General features: G+C 47.7%; 1 protein-coding gene across 2 annotated transcripts in view; it reads left to right on the top strand.

Annotated features, from left to right (window-relative positions):
• INPP5K (inositol polyphosphate-5-phosphatase K) overlaps positions 1-22,391 on the top strand; it is a 408,122-nt gene that overhangs the window by 362,996 nt on the left and 22,735 nt on the right. For both annotated transcript variants that reach the window (XM_078680171.1, XM_078680170.1), the window contains one exon: positions 7,917-8,021. In XM_078680171.1, the coding sequence (XP_078536297.1) occupies positions 7,917-8,021 (105 nt within the window). The remainder of the gene's footprint in view (positions 1-7,916; positions 8,022-22,391) is intronic.

The following is a 22,391-nucleotide window of genomic DNA, read 5'->3' on the forward strand; positions in this document are numbered from 1 at the left end:
TGGTGAACTTGTAGTTGACACCACACTCATCCCACATAGCAGTCAGATAGCTGGACAGGAAGTTCGTGCCCCTGTCTGACACCACCTCTTTTGGAAAACCCACTCTGGTGAACACGCCAAGCAGTGCTCTAGCCACTGCAGGTGCATCAATGGTTCTAAGAGGTATGGCTTCAGGGTATCTAGTAGCATGGTCAACTACCACTAAGATATACCTATTCCCTGATGCAGTAGGTGGGTGCAGGGGACCAACAATGTCCATCCCCACCCTTTCAAAAGGAATCCCAACCACTGGCAGTGGTATTAGGGGAGCCTTTGTCTTGCCCCCTGCCTTGCCACTGGCCTGACAGGTGACACAGGAGCTGCAAAACTCCTTTACCTTTTCAGACATATTGGGCCAGTAGAAATGGTTCACCAACCGGTTCCATGTCTTTGTCCGTCCCAAATGTCCTGCCAAGGGGATATCGTGACTCAAAGTCAGGATGAACTCTCTGTACTTCTGGGGCACCACCAATCTCCTGGTGGTCCCCTCCTTGAGGTTTCTGGCCTCAGTATAAAGCAGTCCATCTTCCCAGTAGAGTTTGTGAAACCCACTGTCATCCCCCTCCTCTTGCTTAGAAGCAATCCGCCTCAAGCTCTCAAGGGTGGGACAGTCACGCTGTCCTTGACTGAACTCCTCTCTGGAGGGTCCACCTGCTCCTGTCAGTTCTGCCAAATCTGACAGCTCTGGCAGGGATGGAGTCCCTCCCTCAGATGCCAGATCCTCCCCATCAGGGTTAGATTCTTCCTGCACCTCTGGAGTTCCCTGGGCTGGCTCACCAGACCCAGTGTCCTTGTCCTTGGATGCTTGGCCCTTTGTTCCAGGGCCCAAGTGTCCAGCCCCTCCCTTCTGGCTAGTCTGTGACCTAGTCACAGCACATACCCACTCAGGGAGCTCCAATATTTTCATATGGAGTCCTCTCGCCACCTCTGACCACGCAGAGGCTTCAAGATCATTGCCCAGTAAACACTGGACTGGGAGCACCTTTGGCACAGCTACCTTCATAGGGCCTGTCACACCTCCCCATTCCAAATCCACCACAGCCATAGGATGGAGTTTGGTAGTGCTGTCTGCATATGTCACCTGGTGAAACTCACCAGGTAACAACCTCTCCGGCGGCACCAGTTTATCCAGGACTATAGTTACACTAGCCCCTGTGTCTCTGAAAGCCTCAATCTCAGTCCCATTCACTTTAGGCCTCTGCCTGTACTTGTCCATGTTTGGAGGTAAGGCAGCAAGGGTGGCAATACTCACCCCACCCAGGGACACTAAGGTTGCTTCCACCACCTGCCTGTTCTGTACACCACCCTCCACCCCTACACTGACACTGGCAATCCCTGTGGATGGCCCCTTAGGGGGGAGCTTCTTGGCGCAGACAGCATCTCCCTGCTTATGCCCTGGCTGGTTACAGTCAAAGCACTTACCCACCTTTGAGGGATCAAAGAACCTACCAGGGTTTCCCTGAAACCCCCTCCCTTTGAATTTGGGTTGGCTCGGGCCCCCCTCCTTGTGCAGGTTTTTGTGGGTCTTTGGAGGACTCCTTAGGTTTTTGATCTTCATTTCCCTGGGCTTTCCCCTGGGGAGGGACCTGTCCTCCTTTCTTCTGGTCACCCCCCTGGTGCTGAATGGAAACCCGGGTTCTCACCCACTCATCAGCTGATTCCCCCAGCTCTCTGGGGTCTGTCAGCTTAGAGTCCACTAGATACTGGCGTAACTTCTCTTCTACACAATGAGTCAAAATGTGTTCCTTCAAAAACAAATTATACAATCCCTCATATGTGTCAACTTTGTTACCAAAAATCCAGCCTTCCAGTGCCTTTACTGAAACGTCCACAAAGTCTACCCAAGATTTTGAACTCAATTTCTGCGTGCCTCTAAACTTCACCCTGTACTGTTCTGGAGTCAGACCAAATCTCTTGACTAAGCATGCCTTCATATGCTGGTATGATTCTGCATCCTCTCCCTTCAGGGTCAGGAGCCTATCCCTCCCAGCTACTGGAATCAACTCCCACAGGAGTGCGCCCCAATACCTAGAGTGAACCCTACTCATTTTAAGGGCCCTCTCAAAAGTTGCTAGCCACTTGTCAATGTCATCCCCCTCAGTGTACTTGGGTACTATGCCTTTGGGAAGTTTAGGTTCAAATCTACCACCCCTAGATATTTCAGCATCTTCTTCACTTTCGCTGCCACCATTTCTTTTCTCCTCCCTCTCCCACTTTCTCTTAGCCAATTCAAATTTCTCCTTCTCCAAGGCAATCAACTCTAATTGAGCCTGAAGCTGTCTCTCTGCAAGGGACAGTAGTGGTACCTGAGTAAGGGACCCTTCCCCACTCCCACCACCCCCTTGATTCACCTGGCTAACACTAGTCACAATGGGAAAGGTTTCATCCTCACCCCCCTCTCGGGTGAAGTTGGGGGGAACATCTTCCCACCCCCTTGGGTTCTCCCCAGCTGCCCTGGCCCAGGCCTTTAGGGACTCTAGCAACCCTGCCTTCCTCATCTTCTTTGCAGGACGCAGCCCCCTAAGCCTACACTGTTCTCTAAGATCCGCCATCTTAAACTGGGACAGTTTAGCCAGGTCCAGCTCCATGGTTCCCTAGTTTTGGGTCACAAAAACTAGGCACAATAGACTTAGAACAATTTAGAAAAATCAAAACAATGGATTAAAAACTGTTTAGTCCAAATTCGAAAAATCAAACTCAAAAGTTTTGTTCTAAGGCAATTTAGAGGATTTTTATAATCTTAAAATATTCACTGAAAGGTGTACTTTTTAAACACAAGTCCTCATCCGCACCGCTGAACACCAAATGTTGGAAAGTGGGTTATTGGTAGGGGCAAATGTAGGTCTGCCACTGGCAATAAGGCCACTAACACATGATAGGACTCAGCATAGGTCTTAGAAAATTATTCCTTTGCTCAACCCTTGGTAACGTGGCTGCGAGCAGACAGGCTTAACTTCAAAGACAGGCACGTAAAGCATTTAAAAACACCATTTCAGTAAATAATTAAGACACAACACAAAATAAAAATCCAACACCAATTTATATAAATAGTTAATATTTTTATCTTTTAAATGACACCAAAACGAAAATAATCCACTGTAGGGAACCTGATATATGAATTTTTAAAGATTAGTCACTTTCTAGTGCTTAGAAACCAACAGCGCCCCTTTAAGTCTTTTTGTTTGCTCTGTCAGGGACACACCTTTATAAATTGTTCTGAAGAATTCTCACCACTGTAGTGGGCCGCCTTCTTCAGCAAGCGGGGTCCAGTTAGAACACCTTCCTGGCGTTCTGCTTGCAGGTCCCAAAGTATCCAACACGCAATCCAAGGTTCTGGAATCTCCAAGAGGGTCCTTGAAAGTGTGAAACTTCAATTCCGCAATCCACTTGCACAAAACCCTTTACAAATCCACTGTGCTCCAGGCTTGGAATTCTTTGTGGGGCTGTCCAGGTGAGCTCTGTTAACCTGTAGCTTGCAGGGAGTTTCCACTCTTGAGTCTTTTGGCAGCAAGGTAATCCACAGGGCTGCAGTGTTACTTGGTGCAGTGTTCAGAGGTCAGGCCTTAGAAATCTTTGCACAGCAAACTTCTCAGCAGGGCACTTCTTGCTTCATTCAGTTTCAAGCAGCAGATCTGGAGGGCTCTGCCCCTCTCAGATACTTATTCAAAATTCTCTGGGTCAAGCACCAGGTCACTGCTGGCCAATGAGAGCAGGGCAACTCCTCCTAGTTATGACCACATCCTGTGGAGTGTGTCATTAGTTTGTCCCAGAATGCATCATCCTTCCAAATCCATAATGGCTGATTTTCCAGCAAGGAGGTAAGAGCTGGCTAAACACACCCCCTGGGATATCTCATTTCCATGGACCATCCCAGTAACATCTGCAAATTCCTTTCTTAAGCCTAGTCCTGACTCTGGGTCATGACTGTCATTGTGGACTAAAACCCAGGCCTCCCCTCTTGCCTTTGAGGAGCGTAGTTTACGACGCCACCTCCTGGCCTGGAATTCCAATAGAACAGATCACTGCCCTCCCAGCAGCCTGGCTAATCCACTTAAATCTGACCAATCAGGCCAGACCGCTGAAAGGCTGAATTTGGACTTACAAACAAGAAAGTCTCATAACTTATTGTATGTACACTTTAGGAGAAATTCAACAATATAATATTGTTGGATTTACTACGACCATTCTGGGAAGTCTTTGAATGGTCCGGCTAGTCCTCTCCTATCAATATTTATTAATCAATCACTTCCTACCATGTTAACCTATGGGCCATGTGGTTTGCAATGGGGAAAATGACTGGCGCCACTTTTGTAGCACCAGGACTTATAAAACCATATTTTATAAGTATTTCCCAAATTTCTACCGGACCCCCACCCCCTGTGCAACTAGGGGAGACTTCAGGGGTTCTGAATCTGCAGAAATATTGCAGATCACCCATACCCAATTCTTCCAGCATCAAAGTCGAATTTGAGCACCTCTTTAAGACAATGTGGGGAGTGAAATGTAAAATTTCACTTAACCCAGGCTTCTAAAAACTCATTTTATAAGGGCGCTCCTTATAGATAACTGACCCCCCCCCCCCCCCCCACCCCTGGGATACCTAGGGGTGATCCTGGGGGTCCCTAATATGCATAAACATAGTAGGTTTTTAATTTTTAAAGGCACCTACCCCCAAAGTCGAGTTTGGGCACAATTTAGGGTTTAAACTGACCTCAGGCTTCAGCACTGCACACATGCTGGTGCAGAGAATCTGCTGGCCTCTAAACTGCCAGGCCCCAGGATACTGGAGACTTCTAGGTAGTTTCAATCCCCTGCCCTATTATATACTAGGGGCTTAGGTGGTAGGCCATGCCAACAATAGGGGTACCCCACCATACTATAGTGTACCCTAGTGTATGTTGGGTGTTTTAACTGCATTCTAATGTCTTTAAGCTTGGCACTGGCCCTGGGCCTGGTTAAACAGAGCCCAGGGTCAGTCAGAGTCAGTTACCACCAGTTCCAGTCAGCAAAAAGTTGGGGGGTGCCCAGGGCACAGGATGACTTTGCAACAGACTCCTACCGATCAGCACAGAACACTCATCCTCAACACCTTAAACGACTCCTGGAAACATGCCACAGTCATGCCTCTACTCAAGAAAAGCCTCCGCTGACCCAATCTCGCTTTCCAACTACAGACCTATCTCCTACCACTCAGCAAAGGTCTTAGAGAAAAGAATTAACTGACTCTTCACCGATCACCCCAGCAACCACCAGCTCATTGACTTCACAAAACCCAGATTAATGCCCAACCTCAGAAACAGCACTCATTGCCGCAACAAAGAACACCATGTGATTCTAGACAAAGGAGACGTGGCTAGCTTCTTTCTCCTGGACCTCTCTGCAGCATTTAAAACTGTCTCACACCGCATCCTTACCAGGCTCCTGCACTAGATTGGCTTCCAAGGTCCCCGCCTCACTGGATCTGCTCTTTAGTTGATAAAGCACAAGTTGTCAGCCTGGTACCTTACTCCTCGGAACCCGTCAAACTTATCTGCAGAGGGTCTCAATGTTCATCGCTCAGTCCCATCCTCTTCAACATATACATGGTCCATCTGGCCGATGTCATTTGTGCACATGACATCAACATCCTCACACAGGCGATATGCAGCTCATACTCTCCCTCCAGCACAAGACCCCACCACAAAAACCAAGTTCAGCGCCTGCGTGACCAAAGTCAGTAAATGGATGAAAGCCAACTGTCTCAAGCTCAGCACTAAGACAGAAGTAGTGATCTTCGGCAAGAGCACCTCACCAGGGGACTCCAACTGGTGGCTGACGGAACACGGACCACACCCACACTCACACCCAAAACCCATGCCTAGAATCTCATATTAATGATCAACAGCAACCTGGACATGACCACACAAGTCAACACCATCACTGCATCCTGTTTCCACACCCTGAAGATCTTCAAATGGCTACCAAGAAATACTAGAAAAACTGTCACACATGTCTTAAGTCCCCAGCAAGTTGTACTGTGGGAACACCCTTGACACCGGTATCGCCGAGCAAATCACTAGAAGACTACAAACCACCCAGAACTCTGCAGCCAGACTCATTCTAAACCTCCCACACAGAACCCACATCTAACCACACCTCAAGGAACTACACTATAGACAAACATGCTCCATTACAACTCCTCACACACACATTCAAGGCACTACACAACTCGGGACCCACCTACCTGAATGGTTGCATCTCCTTTCACCACCCACCCAGACACCTCTGCTCTGCAGGATTCCTACTCACAGCCATCCCACGCATATACAGAACCAGATCAGGAGGACGGGAGTTCTCTTACATTTTCCCGAAGCTTGGAACAATCTCCTACTTTACAACTTGTCCTCCCTGTTTTGACTCCACAAGAAGCAGAAAACCTAGCTTTTCAATTAATTGACCTACCTTAGGCCAGGCTTGGCAGACACTCCTGCTCAGCACCAGGATACCTTAGCGGGTAATATTGCGCTTTACAAATCACATAACATTCTAATGAAACTGAGTGCTTTCAAGGGCCATGTGTTCACATTTCCATTTTCCCAATAAAACACACAGTATGAGATTCTATTAAATGCATTTGTAATGAGGTATGATCTGCCAGGATCGTATTGTCGTTGTGTTAGGGCATGTGAATCGCAGTACTTTGTAGCCTTTTAGTAGGTTTTTGTAAGGGAGATGCAATACAATTTTCAAACGGTCTTTTTCCATTCTGCCATTCTTTTTTTGTCTTGCTTTTTTGCCTGATCTTGTGCTTGCAAAGATTTCTAACATTTCTATTTTCCCCTGAGATGTCTGAAACTTCTCGGCACAATAATGGATTACTTGTATTCAGGACGTCATGCATCAACCTTCTTTGATGTAAACTGCACTTATGAGACTTCTTGTGTAGGATTTCAGTGTTTTACAAACTCGAGAATTAGCACTGGTTACTCACTGTAGAAAGGACTGTATTCTGATTCACCCAGCCCCTTCTGTTGCATGGCCCACTCTCCAGCTCCTTGACATATCTAGACCTATGTTCAAATGGTGCTTTTAGATGATTAAAAGAATAACGTGGGATCTGGAGCATTGGGAGAGTGGCAACAGAGTCAAGAGCCCATCTCCAGCTCTGGATACTTTGTTTCAGTCCCTGATCTCTTGAGGTCCTATGAACCTGCCGAGTGCAGTTCAGTAATTGGTCATTTCATGCATTATATGGAAAACCTCGGGGCTCAGTCATTATTTGTATTTATTTATTCAGTTCAAGTTTTTCCAAAGTGCTCAAACCAGTTTGTTGTCTCTGAGCGCTGACCTGTGGGGAAGAGAGACATCGGATCATCGCAGGGTATGCCAGAGAGGCGGCAGTAAAAACGATAAGAAAAGGTTAAAACCAGAACAGGGAAACTCTATGGACATGTGGGAAGGATTTTATAATAATAGGCTCTTCTAAGGCCTCTGACTGTGACTTTGATTCTAATCTCATTACATCCTATCAGTAGATATGTGTTTTCTCTGGGACCCTTGCACAGAGAGCACACAATAGTATTGTTGGGGAATGTGTGCCTAAAGGCTGCATGGGTCAATCCTCATGGCATGTATCCTAAAGGGATTTGTGTGACTGCATTCAGGGGTTTGTGTATCTATAGAGAAAACCTATTAAAGTGTTCTCCTTATGGAAGTGTTCTGAGGAGAGGAGTGCCTTCGGGATAATTGCAGGGGGATGTGCTCTGTTGGAGATTGCTTGTTAAACCTGTAGATGGCAGTATAAAAATGTCCTATTTGGTGTGAGCATGTTGCCCAAAAATCACCTGGTGCTTTCCTCTCATTGGTTCTAATGTGACTTTCTTTGTCTTACCATGCAGGTTTACATCAGCGCAGATGAGCTCCCACTCGAGGGAGGAGAATTTCTACTGTGTTACTTTTGTCACAACATGCAGAGCGTGACTGGCATCAGCGAGCCTTTCCAGGTGAATCATTTGTGCTAATAGGCTGCATACCAGTGAAGTCTGTTATCTATGACACTGTGGGTGTTAGGAACAAGTAGGGTGCTCACCATCATGCCACACTGGGGGTAGGGTGCTCACCATCATGCCACACTGGGGGTGTACTTACGTCCATGCAAATGTTTTGGGAGTATTGGACTGCCATAATGTAATATCATTAGATAATGTTGGCTGTAGGAATCTTCTTGCCTTAGAGTTGCTGTTCCTCAGCAGAGGTACCTACTTGAATCAAGAGCACTAACATAAAGGTAGATAAATACAAAGACAACTTTTGACTAAAACAGCGCTAGGTATCATATTTGTTTTTGTAAAGAGTGACTCCAAGTCTATAATTTTTAGTTTGCTTATCAACTTTCTCTTTATTCGAATTCCAATATTTGTTGCTTTAAAAATGGGAACGTGGCAACATGTGTTGCTGTTATACTTATCTCTTCCTCAGAGCAATAATATTATTAGATTCAATTAAAACCGAGAGATGCTCATTCAAGCTTATGAACGCATTAAAAAAAATTGCTTTGCTTTTATTAATACAAGGCAATTCTCCATCAGAATCTACTTGGTGTCGTCATTTTCCTAATGATCAACCGCAAACCGCAGGCATGTTAACCATCAGGCTATGCTTTGATCATTGCTTATCTTTGTCACTGCTGGAGGGGTTCGCAGTCCCAGAGGAGGAGGAGGGACTTCCAGCTGCATTTCCCGCACCGCTGCGCTATATAGCGCCTCACCATCTCCTGTGGTGATGGCCGTTTTGACCACTGCTGGTTTTTGTTGCTTCCGAAGAGACTCTACTCCTAAAACCCAGTGCCTAGGAGGAGGATGGGATGTCAGCTGCATTTCCCACCCTCCCACGCTATATGGGCGTTTCACAATCTCCTACGGTGCGGGCAGCACATTGGCCAAGCCTGAGCCAAGAGCAGCCCGTGATGTGCCCGTCATCGCCCGGAGAAAGCTAGGCTTGGCCACCCCCTGTCCTCTGCAGGCCAGAAGGTATACTTGAGACATACCGTATAATTTAACAATAATATTAGGATTTGCTATGGGAACTCTGCCTACTGCTTGCTGTTTGGAAGAGGTTGGGGTGGGCCACTCATTTTGTGTTCTTCGTAACAGGCAAATAATTGATTCCTTAGGGGACAGTCTGGTCATCTGTGAGGGACCACACATCCCAGCAGATTCTGTCAGCCTGCAGCAGAAGGAGAAGATGTCCGTAGACATTTGCGCATAAAGCGGTGGCTGCTCCCAGCTTCACGTGTTATCACCCGACTACGGCCACCCCGTATTCATTTGAGTTTCATTATTTTCTCTGTGTACTGGAATGAGTGAGCGCAAAAACTCCTCAGCGGATCCAGGAGTCTCCCAGCCTGGTACTGCCCCAAAGAATATTGTCTCTAATATCCTATCTACTGCTTCAGTTGTCTCATATCTAACCACAGCAGTGGGGGCAGTTAATGAAACAATATACAGTAGAGAAGGTAAGTATTCGTCCCGCTCCTTTGGAGCTTGAAGTTGTCTCCTCATCTTGTCCTGATCCCACGAGGAACACTGCGATAAGGAAGAGTGGCGAGCTGCAGTTAGATAGGCCCGCTGAAGGAACTGCTATTGTAGATGTTCACTGACCAGATCCAAGATCGATATCAGGACCTCTCCTGTTGATTATGGCCCCCCAGGCATCCAAACGTAAAAAAAGCAAAAAGTATCTGATTCTCAGGAGAATTTGCTGAACCAGCCTGTGCGACCTGGTGTTTCAGGCTGGCCAAAGCCTGTGGATCTTCTGGGAGGCGCTAGGTGTAATTCAGTATATGAGCTATCTCGGGGGGAGCACGGTGTTGCGAGTAGTAAAGATTGTTTTTCCCCCCTCAAGCCCTCCTTAATCTTCCTCTTGCCTCGGCCCCTTATGTTGTGGTACTCACTGGGGTCCCAGTTTTGAAACAAGGGGTCAGAGAACACTATCCCAGCCTAAGAAATAATGTTAGCTACTGGATTTCTCAACTGGGTGACGAAGGGCGAACCCTGGCCAGTAAGTTTATTATGGCTCGGAGGGTGGATTGGGTTGGACGAACTCCCAAAACCTTTCACAGGGATTTTTTAGTCACTAATTTTGACTGTCATAGAGCTGTCCGAATGGTCTTGAACCTTTCCAGGCAGTTTAACTGTCCCTCTAAAATTCGAGATTGCCCTCTTGGATATTTGTAATGCTTGTTGGCAGTCCAAACTCAATTATGGGCCAGTGATTGTACTAAATGTACCTACAAATGGGTTATGAGGCTACCTAAGGGTAGAGACTTTGTTATATCTACTTCTAAAACTTATGATATACTGGGGCAGATTCCCTATATTGGCCACATAGTTCCGATTATAGGAAGTAGTTTGTCAAGGAAAGAACTGGGATTGGGGCCGGCTATCACATCAAACGGTAGACGAGGGGGCTCTGCAGAGCAAAGTTCATTTTGTGTTTAAATCTGTTTATTGTGCTGCAACTCACTTTCAAAATTCACATTACGAGCTGGTGTGGCGTCAACATTCGGCCTGCCTAGCGCTTTTGCATAATTTTAACAACCCCCAATCCCACGAGGCCTCCCCCACTCCCTCCTCCCCTTGGGTGCCGACTGCCAAAGTTCATTTTGGCCTATAGAAAACATGCCACCTTAATGTTTCCCAATATTCCTGGTGACTACCTAAATCATGGGGACAGTGTTGATGGGCAGTATGTGCCAATTATCAGCAGGGGGGATATGTAGTGAGGTGCCCGTTACTAGGGATGCAGAGCATCTGACCATTAGGAGGGAAACACTGAGTGGTGTAAATGTCACCACAGCAGAAAATGATCTAGGTAGCATTAATGACATCCTGGTAAGTCATACAGCCAGTGGGGACACTATTGTTAGTCCCCTCAGTTTAGCATCTTGGAATGTGGCTGGCATAAATAATAAAATTAATTATCCTGATTGGTTGACTTTTCTAGATGATTTGTTATAGATTGCCTACAGAAGACGTGGAATGTAGACGGTTCCTTTTTTGCAAGGCTATAAATCGTATTTTAAACCTGCCATGCCTTCAACAAGGGGACACCCAAAAGAAGGTCTGCTAATCTTGGTTTCTTTTTCGTTAATTTGTAGCATCAAGAGCTTGGCAAAAAATTCGGCTAATCTGAAAGCAATTCTCTTTACCTCCCCCGTGGTTGGTGGTTTGTTTTGTTAAACTTTTATAACGCAACCACTGGTCCCACCTTCTGTAACACACTTTCCATTCTTAGGGAACAAACTTTGACAATTTATATTTGTAATGTAAAAGTGGAGAATAAAGAGATTTTAACACTATTCTTGTACACATTTCTTTACCTCATGCAATGAAGTGCATAACGAAGTCTCTTTGCACATGGTAAATAGTCATACAGGTGCTTTTTTAAACAATATCTTCACATAATTTAATTTTGAGTGTATCGTGAACAAAAAGTTTCAAAGTGTTGATGGTAGCTTTGTGCTCACTTTTATTTCACGAGATTTACTCTCCACAATAGATTATATTTTTGTCTCTGTTTCTTTGTGGAATTTTCTAGACCATTTTCTAGGTCTCGCCTAGGCAGCGCTTGCGCTATCTCTGCAGGACATGCTGTATTCAGGATATGGGCTTAAAAAGCTTTGCCCATTTTCCAGGACTGCCCTTGTTACATGTGTTGTCACTCATAGCTTATGAGCACTATTTCTTTCTTAAAGCTGGAGCACTCGAGACCAGTGCTCATGGTTTACAGAGCACTGTTGTAAAAAGGGCTGGAAATCTTGGTCTTATCTTGCCACATATACTGTGTATTCAAAGACGAGGTCAGTTTTGGCTGCAGTTGCCTACTGTGCCCTCCTGCTGTTGAAATGCATGGCCTGGCGTCACAGTCCCTGCCTTCTTATGGCTTCTGCCGCCTCCGTCTCAGAGCTCAACAAGCGTTTGCAATGCAATAGGTCTTGCTTTCGCGAGAGTTTGAGCTATTGGCATTGTAAATGACAATGCCTTTTATTTATGTGTTTTGAAAACGTGCAAGCAGTGGGTAAACATGCACTTTGTACTTGTAGTATTTGCTTATGAGAAGCAAGGGTGGAAGTAACTGCACCTCTTTTACTGCCAGCCTTGCTTCTCGTAAGGAAGGAATACAAGTACAAAGTGCATGTTTACGCAGCGCTTGCAGGTTTTCAAAACACATAAATAAAAGGCATTGTCATTTACAATGCCAATAGCTCAAACTCTCGCAAATGCAAGACCTATTGCATTGCAAATGCTTGTTGTATAAGTGTTTCTGGCTTTAGTGATCATTATTGTATTTTTGTATTTTTTTAAGCGTCAATGAACTGCTTGTATGGGCCCTATACAGGGCAGGTTTCTTCATGCGGATGGTGTAGTGACTGATCAAGGTAGAAGATTAAGGTGGTCGAAAATCGTCTCTAAGGACTTTTCAAAATGCCTAATGGGATCTAAACGAGGAGAGTTTTAATTATGTCTTGATGATCATGTGTTCCTGCTTTCCTGAATGCATATTTAAAGATTGGTAATGAAGTTAAATCTGAGTTATCACTCCCCCCTAAATGGGCAGCAACCAGTAATCCACATAGGTTTAATAAAGACTGCTCAAAAGCCCACATACTACTAATGGCTGCTCTTAAAGCCCTGCCCAAAGATCATTGTTTAATAGCTAGCAGACATATTGCTTACAAGAAGGCGCTAAATACGAGGAAGAGAGCACTTAAAGAGGAAGCCTGGGATGATCTCCTGGAGGCTTCACTCACGGCAGATAGTAGCAAGTTTTGTGAGGTTGATAATCACCCTTTATTTAATGGCAAAGGAGCCCACACCATTTCATCACACGTTCTTTTGGAGGAATGGATTGAGCATTTGGAGGGCACTTATAATTCCTCGATCAGTGATGTCCATCATGAGTTCTCTTTGCTAACTATAAACCAATGCAACGTAACATTCAATATAGATGAGGTTCATTTAGCCACAGGACATATCACAGATCATAAGGACCCTGGTCCCGATGGGATTCCTGACGATCTATTCAAGGTATCACCTGAACTTTGGGCCACGGTCTTAAAGCGTCTGTTTAACCTGGCAGTACATACAGATCTTCTAGATTCGTCGTCTCAGTCCATTATCATGCCTGTATATCAAAAGGGCACGAGAGAGCTACCGAGTTGCTACAGGCCCATCTCTATGATAGACTCAGTAGTTAAGATGATGGACGGGTTTATTTCGGAGAGGGCAATGTCCTGGGCAGTGAACGATTCCATTCTTTCAGACGTGCAGTGTGGGTTTCGCCCTGGCCTTGGCACATGTAATCAATGCTTAAATCTTTTCTTGTTAATCAACAAGTATACCGTGGTGAGACCCAGGTCACTATTTATTGCATTCATTGGCCTGTCCCGATCTTTTGAGTGGACAGATCAAATCTGTGGCCCATTTTGCTGGATATGGGAATGGATATAGAGATTGTCTATTTTCTTAGTGAGCTGCACAGGGCCATGACTAAAGTAATTTGGTATAACGTGGATGGGTCCTGTACTAGTCCCTTTCTTTTAAAGCGTGGGGTGAGGCAGGGATGCATATTGGCACCATTTGTGATTACCTTGTGTGTGAATGACTTGGGGTTCAGGTTGTTATATAAGCAGGTGGACTATCCACAAGTGGGTAGTCGTCAGATCCCCGATTTGCTATATGCGGATGACACTGTCTTGCTGGCGAGAACTGCCCTGAGCCTTTAGACATTGCTTTATGGTTTTATTACGTATATGAACAGTCTTGACCTGTCAACCCACTATGGTAAATGTCAAGTGATGGTATTGGGCCCTAAGGGGACCAAGTCTAGATCTATTCATGTTCAGGACCATAAATTGTCCAGGGTCCAGACCCATACCAAACTAGGCTTGGTTTGTGATAACCGAACCTCCTGGGTCCGGTTAAAAAAAAATCTAAAATATTATCCCTGTCCCGTTCTATAGCGGCGGTCTTTTCCTTTTTCTGCAGAAATGGTAGTAAGCCACTTGACGCATTGATTAATATGTATCTCGCTAAATCAGTCTTGGTAGCCACATATGGCAGTAATGAAAGTGGTTATATAGACTCAGGGAGCTCCAGGTGCAGGAGAATAGATTCTGTAGCTGTCTTTTGACAGTTCCAGCATTTACTCACTAATTTATGGTTCATGAGGAGCTGGGGCTGCCTTACTTGTCAGACCTCATTGCACTGCATCCCTTGATTAGGTGGATTACCATTTGGGTGAGACCTGAGAATCATTTAAAAGGGAGATACTTATGGATTGTATGCAGCTTCATGGGTGGAAGTCAATTAGATGGCTAGCATACATACAGATACCTCTGTTAAACTAGGAAGAACAGCTCTGTTTGATTCTCCACAAGATATTCAGAAGGCAGATATTTCTTGGACACTGAAGAACTTTTTCTCATGGCGGAAAGCCTTGAGAGATGGTGTAGCACTTAAGAAGCACTAGGTGCGAGGACATGCGCAAATGGTAATAGGGCCGGTTATCAAGCCCTGTTTGCTTGATGTATTGAACGGTCGTCATCGATTTCTCCTTGCTAGATTTTGGTTTAATCAGTTTCATCTGTTGCTGATCTTATCTAGGCCGATTACTGGGAAAACACAGTCGAGACCCAGCACTTGTTTTTATGTGTTTTTTTTATAATGTTCTCATAAGATATTTTTGGTGCCCTTGTTTAAATCCCTGAATTGTGTTCAGGTTAACCCTGCTCTTATGTACCTTCAATTACTCCTGAATGCTCCCATAACTTATGCTGTTGCCTGTTTCTTGGCCTCGTTTCTGAGGCTGAGTAAGGCGCATGATGCCGGATCTGGGCTGACCTGATCTGTTATATAGCATGCACTTTACTGTTAAAGAAAATTTTATGAATTTTCTGTGCCCTGTTAGGTCAGATGGACCCAAATGTGATGCCCTTCAATGTGATTTCCTGCTTCTATGATATTGTTTTACGGGGATTTAGTCAAGATAGTACTATATTGGTCATGATTTGCCCGGACGGTTCCTACATTCGGGTAATTTGCACAACATGTCCATTCCTATTTTAAATATGTATATTTCAGGAATTAATTATCTTGACCTATTATCTGAGTGTACTATCTTGTTTTTGTTTTTTATTTTAATATTTACTCTGTTTTAATTTGTTGATGCACTTTGTTCTTATTTTTTGATGAAGGCAATGATATTATTAAGTACTTTTATGGTCGAACCAAGACCGAATAAAGGGGCCTATTATGATTGCGGTTTTCCCGCATCCTCCGGGCCGGTGGAAGCCACCGCCGGCCCGGATTATGCGGGAAAACCGCCGCGGAGCCTCGAAAGACCCACCGCCATATTAGGATGGCTGGTGGGTCTGGCATTCCGTCCGCAGCTTTTCCGCCGCGGTCGCCTTCCGACCGCGGCGGAAAAGCTTTAACATGGCTGGCGGTGTCTAACAGACACCGCCAGCCATATTAGGATGGTGTGAAAGGCCTGCTTTTCCGCCGTGGAAAAGCATACGGACTGTCACTTCGGGGGCCCGTTGCGGGGCCCCTGGGTGAAGGTGGGGTGGGGGGTGCACATGGGGGGTACCTATGGTACCCCCCTGCATTTGAGTGCACAAAGCAGCAGGCACTGCGCGGTGCCTGCTGCTTTGTGCATGCAAATGCGATGCATGCATTTTTAACCTTGCGGCGGGTGCAGCTTGAAGCTGCACCTGCCGCAATGTTAAAGATAGAGGATGTGACCGCCACCCTGGCGGTCACATCCTAATCTGCACGGAGGGAACGCCGCAGCCCTTGCGGACGTTCCCTCCTGCTCAGGGGTCGCGAACGGACTCAAGTCCGTCCGCGATTATAATCGGCCCCAAAGTTTGATGATGAACTGTATCTGACCGTTTCTTGAAACTTCTAAGAAAGACCCAAATTGCTGGCAGTGCCTAAGACAGTGTTCAGGGGGGCACGACACCATCCCAGGGGGGGCGCGCACTCCACGCTAATCTGACCTTTGTTCCCTGCAAGTCTTCTTGGAGGACTCCGGTGTTTGGAAGGGGGAGGGAGGGAGGGGAGATCGATGAGGCACGAGGTGCCAGTACTTTTGTCTTGTTAAATGTCCCAGGAAGGGGTTAATTACAGAGCTGACGGCTTCAGCTGCAGTGGGAGGCAAGGAGTCTCCCTGTGACCCTTTAGCTGATTTGGGTTTTTAACGAAGTACAAGAGCAATACAGCGGATTTTAATTCTTTATCTGAGTCGGTACAAAGAAGTCATTTTCTGGTTTTTTATTTCTTCAGAAACTTGTTTCCTGGTGCACCGTCCTTTAAACTACTCCGTAAAAAACAAAGTATGCAAGTGTATTGCCGTATATGAGTTCCTGGCACAGCCAAATGACGTATATTTCTGCTTTGTTTTTCATTACACCAATTTCAATTGAGTGCAGTGAATTGTATTTTTCATTTTAAGTTTTGTTTGCGGCATGCTACACAGACTATCAAAGAGTAGCCACAAAACGCATGCTTTTGCACCTGATTCTAGTAGTATCAATCATACTCTGGGATGCATGCTGGGACAGACACAGATATGTTTCGGGAATGATGGTCACTTGCTGTTATGGGAGATCTGGAAGGCTTTCTTAAATAAAACAGTTACCATTTCTTGCTGTCGAAACGTTTATGGTCTTTTTTGAAAGACAACTTTATGTCGAAGGCCTTAAACTTGGAGGGATGGAGGGGATCCCTGAGGTAGCTGGGAAAAGGGTAGGGCAGCATCTCTCAAGCTGGGGGGCAGCGGACACTAGTTTGTAGCTTCAACAGTGTTTCACTTAAGTATTACAATCAATCAATCAATCAATCATGCCATTTGTATAGCGCACTACTCACCCGGGAGGGTCTCAAGGCGCTTGGGGGGAGGGGTATGCTACTGCTCGAACAGCCAGGTCTTGAGTTGTTTCCTGAAGGCGAGATGGTCCTGGGTCAGCCGAAGGTGGATGGGGAGGGAGTTCCAAGTCTTGGCAGCCAGGTAAGAGAAGGATCTTCCTCCGGCGGTGGCTCTTCGGATGAGTGGTACGACTGCGAGGGCGAGGCCGATGGACCGTAGCTGGCGGGTGGGCGTGTAGAAGGTCAGGCGGTCGTTGAGGTACTTGGGGCCCAGGTCGTGGAGAGACTTGTGTGCGTGGGTGAGGAGCCGGAACGTGATCCTCTTGTCGACGGGGAGCCAGTGCAGGTTCCTCAGGTGGCTGGAGATGTGGCTGCGTCGGGGGACATCCAGGATGAGTCGGGCGGAGGCGTTCTAGATGCGCTGGAGTCTTTTCTGTAGCTTGGCTGTGGTTCCGGCGTAGAGGGCGTTTCCGTAGTCCAGTCGGCTGGTGACGAGTGCCTGGGTGACAGTCTTCCTGGTCTCGGTCGGGATCCAGCGGAAGATCTTGCGAAGCATACGCAGGGTGTTGAAGCACGATGAGGAGACGGCGTTGACTTGTCTGGTCATCGAGAGGGAGGGGTCCAGGATGAAGCCCAGGTTGCGTGCGTGGTCGGTTGGCTTGGGTGCGGTGCCCAGGGCTGGGGGCCACCAGGAGTCGTCCCAGGCGGAGGGCGAAGATCCCAGGATGAGGACTTCCGTCTTGTCCGTGTTCAGTTTCAGGCGGCTGTCCTTCATCCACTCGGCGACGTCTTTCATCCCTTCATGTAGGCAGGTTCTGGCGGTGTCGGGGTCTCTGGTGAGGGAGAGGATCAGCTGGGTGTCGTCAGCGTAAGAGATGATGTTGAGGTTGTGCTGGCGTGCGATGGCTGCGAGAGGTTTCATGTAGATGTTGAAGAGGGTGGGGCTGAGTGAAGATCCTTGCGGGACGCCGCAGATGACTTCGGTGGCCTCGGAGCGAAACGGGGGGAGGCGGACTCTTTGTGTTCTTCCGGCGAGGAACGAGATGATCCACTCCAGTGCCTTCTCTTGGATACCGATGTTGCTGAGGCGCTGGACTAGGGTGCGGTGGCAGACCGTGTCGAACGCAGCGGAGAGGTCCAGGAGGATGAGGGCCACTGTTTCCCCCTTGTCGAGCAGGGTCCGGATGTTGTCGGTGGCTGCGATGAGGGCGGTCTCGGTGCTGTGGTTGGCTCTGAAGCCGGACTGCGAGGGGTCGAGGGATCCGTTCGTCTCGAGGAAGGCGGTCAGCTGTCTGTTGACTATCTTCTCGATGACTTTAGCAGGAAAAGGGAGGAGCGAGATGGGGCGGAAGTTTTTGAGATTGGTGGGGTCCGCTGTAGGTTTCTTCAGGTCTAAACATGTTCAAGCCATTTCATTTTGTGGTCGTCTAAGTGCTTCAATACTTAAAATTTAGAAGTAAATTACTTAACAGAGCATGCAATTCTGTAGCTAGTCGAGTTGCTAGGTACGACCTCCCTGGCTTCCATATATTGTCAGCAATCGGACAGCTCATTAAGAGCCTCGGACCGCATTGCCCGCACCCTTATCTGGATGTGCTTGGTGCAGATCAGGATAGTGAGCCTTATTATAGTGAATGCACTATTTAGCCTGAAAGCTAGGGTGGGCGACCTCAAATCTGGGGATTCGGGTTCGAGCCTCGACAAGGACACCAACATCCTGTGATTCTGAGCAAATCAAATGAATGTGTCCTCATGTAATTCTTGGGGATAAGGAGGTGGCCCCCGCAATCACCAGCACCTGTACCGCATTCCTGCCACTCTGTCAATTCACCACACCCACTCCCAAACCTGCAGTTTACTAAACACTCTTATTGTATTGAATGTTACTCGCTGAATATGCCCGGAATGTGCGCGTGGTGAAATTTCTGTCAGGTGGTGGGGGGGCCCAACATCTAAAAAAATTCAGCTGGGAGGGCTTAACCTACAAAAGTTTGAAGACTTCTGGCATAAGAGGTACTCTCCAAATGAGGAAGCTGTTGCACTTGTTTGCTATCTACGCGGAGATCCCAATGAATCTGGCAGTGTATGTCCTAGCCTAAAGTTTTTTTCCAGTTAATTTTATTTTTCCCAACTCCACTGCTACGTTCGCTGAAGGGAGGGTTGCTTAGCGTTTTGTTCAGCATATACATTTAAAGCAGATTTAGGATCATGTGCTGTCCCTCATTAAATTTGACATCCTGACATGGTCTCCCTTAAGTACAGTGACCATATTTTGAATTAATTTTGCCTATTGGTTTGCGGCCCATCTCTTACCTATTGCAAGCATGGATTGTATTAATGAGCTTCCTTTAGTAGAACATATGCAGCCTCTCATATATTTGTAATACTAGATAAAGCTCATCAAATGGCATAATGACAATTCTGTGCATAGTCTGTGGGGGCGGAGGGGTTCCTAGTGCGGCGGCCCACCAGGAGGCGCCACAGGCTGATTGGCAAATATTTACTTTAAACAATATATATATTAGAAGAAAACACTTTAAAATATGTTCTACTGCTAGCCTAATGACCCCTGATAATTAAAGTAAACAAAGAGAGAAAAGCCATTTTAAAATGAATACCTACAACTTAATGTTCGAGGCATGTGGGCTGCTAAATTCATATCTGTAGCATAGATCGCCGCCTAGTGTTGGGTCCGGATGATTGCACATTGTTGTCCTGGAAGAGTCTTCGAAGTATCACGAGATAGGTGGCTCCTCCCCTGGACTACAGTGCGCATGGGCATCGACTCCATCCCCAGATTGTTTTTTTCCGCCATTGGGTTCGGATGGGATTTCGACGTCTCCTGTTCGGAATCGTGATAGAACTTTTTCAAGGCCAAAAGGCCTTCTTTGCACCGTCGGTATTGTTCGCGTTCGGTCCCGTCTATCTTCCAGCTCGTAGAGTCGGATATCCGGGGGGTCGTGAGACTCTTCGGTGATCGGGGCCTAGTCGACGCAGCAAGACTTCGACGGCATGGAACGGAGTCTGTTCAAGAAATGTCCCGTGTGTGGATCCAAGTACCCACACATCAACGTCCATCCTGTGTGCAACAAGTGCCTGTCGCCGGACCACGACGAGGCCAACTGTATGGCCTGTTCCAGATTTCGATCGAAGAAGACGATCAAGCTTTGGCGAGTGGCGCGCCTTGAGGCCCAGCAATCGGCTCCGGCACCGGTGGACATCTTTGACGACCCCGCGGAAGACGAGCAAGTGCGTCACCTGCAGATTTCCCCTACCCCGGTGGAGGTCGAGTCTGACGACGGAGCAGACGTCCACAGTCCCGACATTGAAGAAATCGTCGAGAAGGTAGGGGACGACGATGAAGCATATGGGGCCATGGAAGATAGCTCGGAGGAAGAGCTATGCCCCGTTCGTACTCTTACAAAGGCTCAGGTCACGGGATCGCCACGCGGCCTTACCCAAGACCTTACACCTCGATCCACGGCCCCGCCTTCCGGCCCGGCTACGGACACCTCCGCGGAGCCGCCATTACTGAAATCGAAACCGAAACCCTCGGTATCGATGAAAACAAAGATGGCCGACACCCAAACGAAACCGAAGACGTCTGCTCCGGTGCCGACGCCGTCGTCTTCGGGGGCCCCCAAACAGACGCAAGCTGCCGACCAGGCTAAGGTGCCGAAGGTGGTTAAGGAGCCAGGCTCGAAGAAGCCCGTCGAGCCGGTGTCCACCAAGGTGGTCAAGCCGACGCCCAAGAAGACTGTCGAGCCTACATCGGGACAGTCTGTCGCGCCGAAGACCAAGGGGCCCGTTGACGCGCAGTCGGTGAAGGGCGCAGAACAAAGGTCTGGGGCCGTGACTCCTAAAGGAAAACCTATCGATCCGCAGCAATCGGCATCGACGTCTGCGGCAGTGGACAGTGATCGAAGCGCACCAGTCAAGAGTGCTCCTGCGCCTCGTCCGGACAAACACAAGTCAGCCACGCTCGGGTCTTCCCCGGGGGGCGGACCAAGGACATCGGTCGGATCGACGAAACCGTCCGCTTCCTTTACGAAGCAGGTCTCGGACTCCCTCAAGCGCCTTAAGGACAAGGCTTTGGCATCGGAACCGAAGACTCCTTCCGCACCGAAGCCGGCAGACGCACCGAAGACCACATCGGCACCGCTCCTCTACACGGTGGCGCCGAAGGCCTTTGCACTGCGGTCGGTGCCCAAGGACACTGTGTCGACGTCGACTCCACTGGCTGGGACTGTGGGTCATCGACACCCTTTGGTTGAAGAACGGTCGGAGCATTTCATCGATGCCGACACCGGGAAACTCACGCTATACAAGAGGAAGATTACTTCACAACCTTTGCAGTCCTTTACCATTCCTCTGAAACGTAAAAAGCCTGCAGCAGACACACCAGTTCTTATGGAGCGAATTCTTCCTCAGCATGGGCGGTGTGCAACACCTTCACCAACATACTCTGAAGGGGATGGAGGGGAGCAAGATGAGGAGTACAATTTTCCTGCTCATGCAGAGCCTGATGAGCAGAAGGACTCATGGATGGACACTGGTGATCAAGGGGACCAGCAGACTGCCCAGGATCCCCAGGTTTATAACGTGAAGCCGTCTCCCACTGAGGACTCGGCGGCATTTAATGCCTTAATTTAAAGGGCAGCTACAAACCATAAAGTGGAAATGCATGCTGACCCCGTGGAGGTGGACTTCCTTTTTGACACTTTCTCTACTGCTGAAAAAACTGTCAAGACTCTCCCAATGTTGAAAGGGGTCCTTAAGCATGCGGCAGACATTTTCAAGGAACCCACAAGATCACGGGCTGTCAACCCACGCATTGAGAAGAAGTACAGACCGGCACCTGGAGACCCGACCTACATCAGGGGCCAGTTGCCTTTGGACTCCTTGGTGGTCTCTAATGCCCGCAAGAGGGCAAACTCCCAAACCACGGGTGAAGCTCCTCCCCCAGACAAGGAGTCAAAAGTGCTGGAGGCATCTGGGAAGAGGGTGGCAGCTCAGGCGGCCAACATATGGCGCATCTCAAACACGCAAGCTCTGTTGGCCAGATACGATAGGGCACACTACGACACCCTAGAGCAGCTGTTACAACACCTCCCAGACCAGTTTAAAGAGGGAGCTGAAATGCTTATCCAGGAGGGGAAGCTCATCTCCAACGCTGCTATAAAGTGTGCGCTAGATGTTGCGGACACGGCAGCGAGAGCGATCAACACTAGTGTGATGTTGAGGCGTCAAGCATGGCTCCGCATCTCGGGATTCAAGCCAGAAATACAAACTACTATCCTCAACCAGCCCGTTAATCCAGACAGGTTGTTTGGCCCAGAGGTGGACACCACCCTGGAGAAGATCAAAAAAGATACCGACACTGCCAAGTCCATGGGAGCTCTCCAGTCACAACAATTTAGAGGGAACACTTTTCGTCGCTCA

This window comes from Lissotriton helveticus, chromosome 3_1 (assembly GCF_964261635.1).
Source record: "Lissotriton helveticus chromosome 3_1, aLisHel1.1, whole genome shotgun sequence".
In the NCBI taxonomy this organism is placed as follows: domain Eukaryota; kingdom Metazoa; phylum Chordata; class Amphibia; order Caudata; family Salamandridae; genus Lissotriton; species Lissotriton helveticus.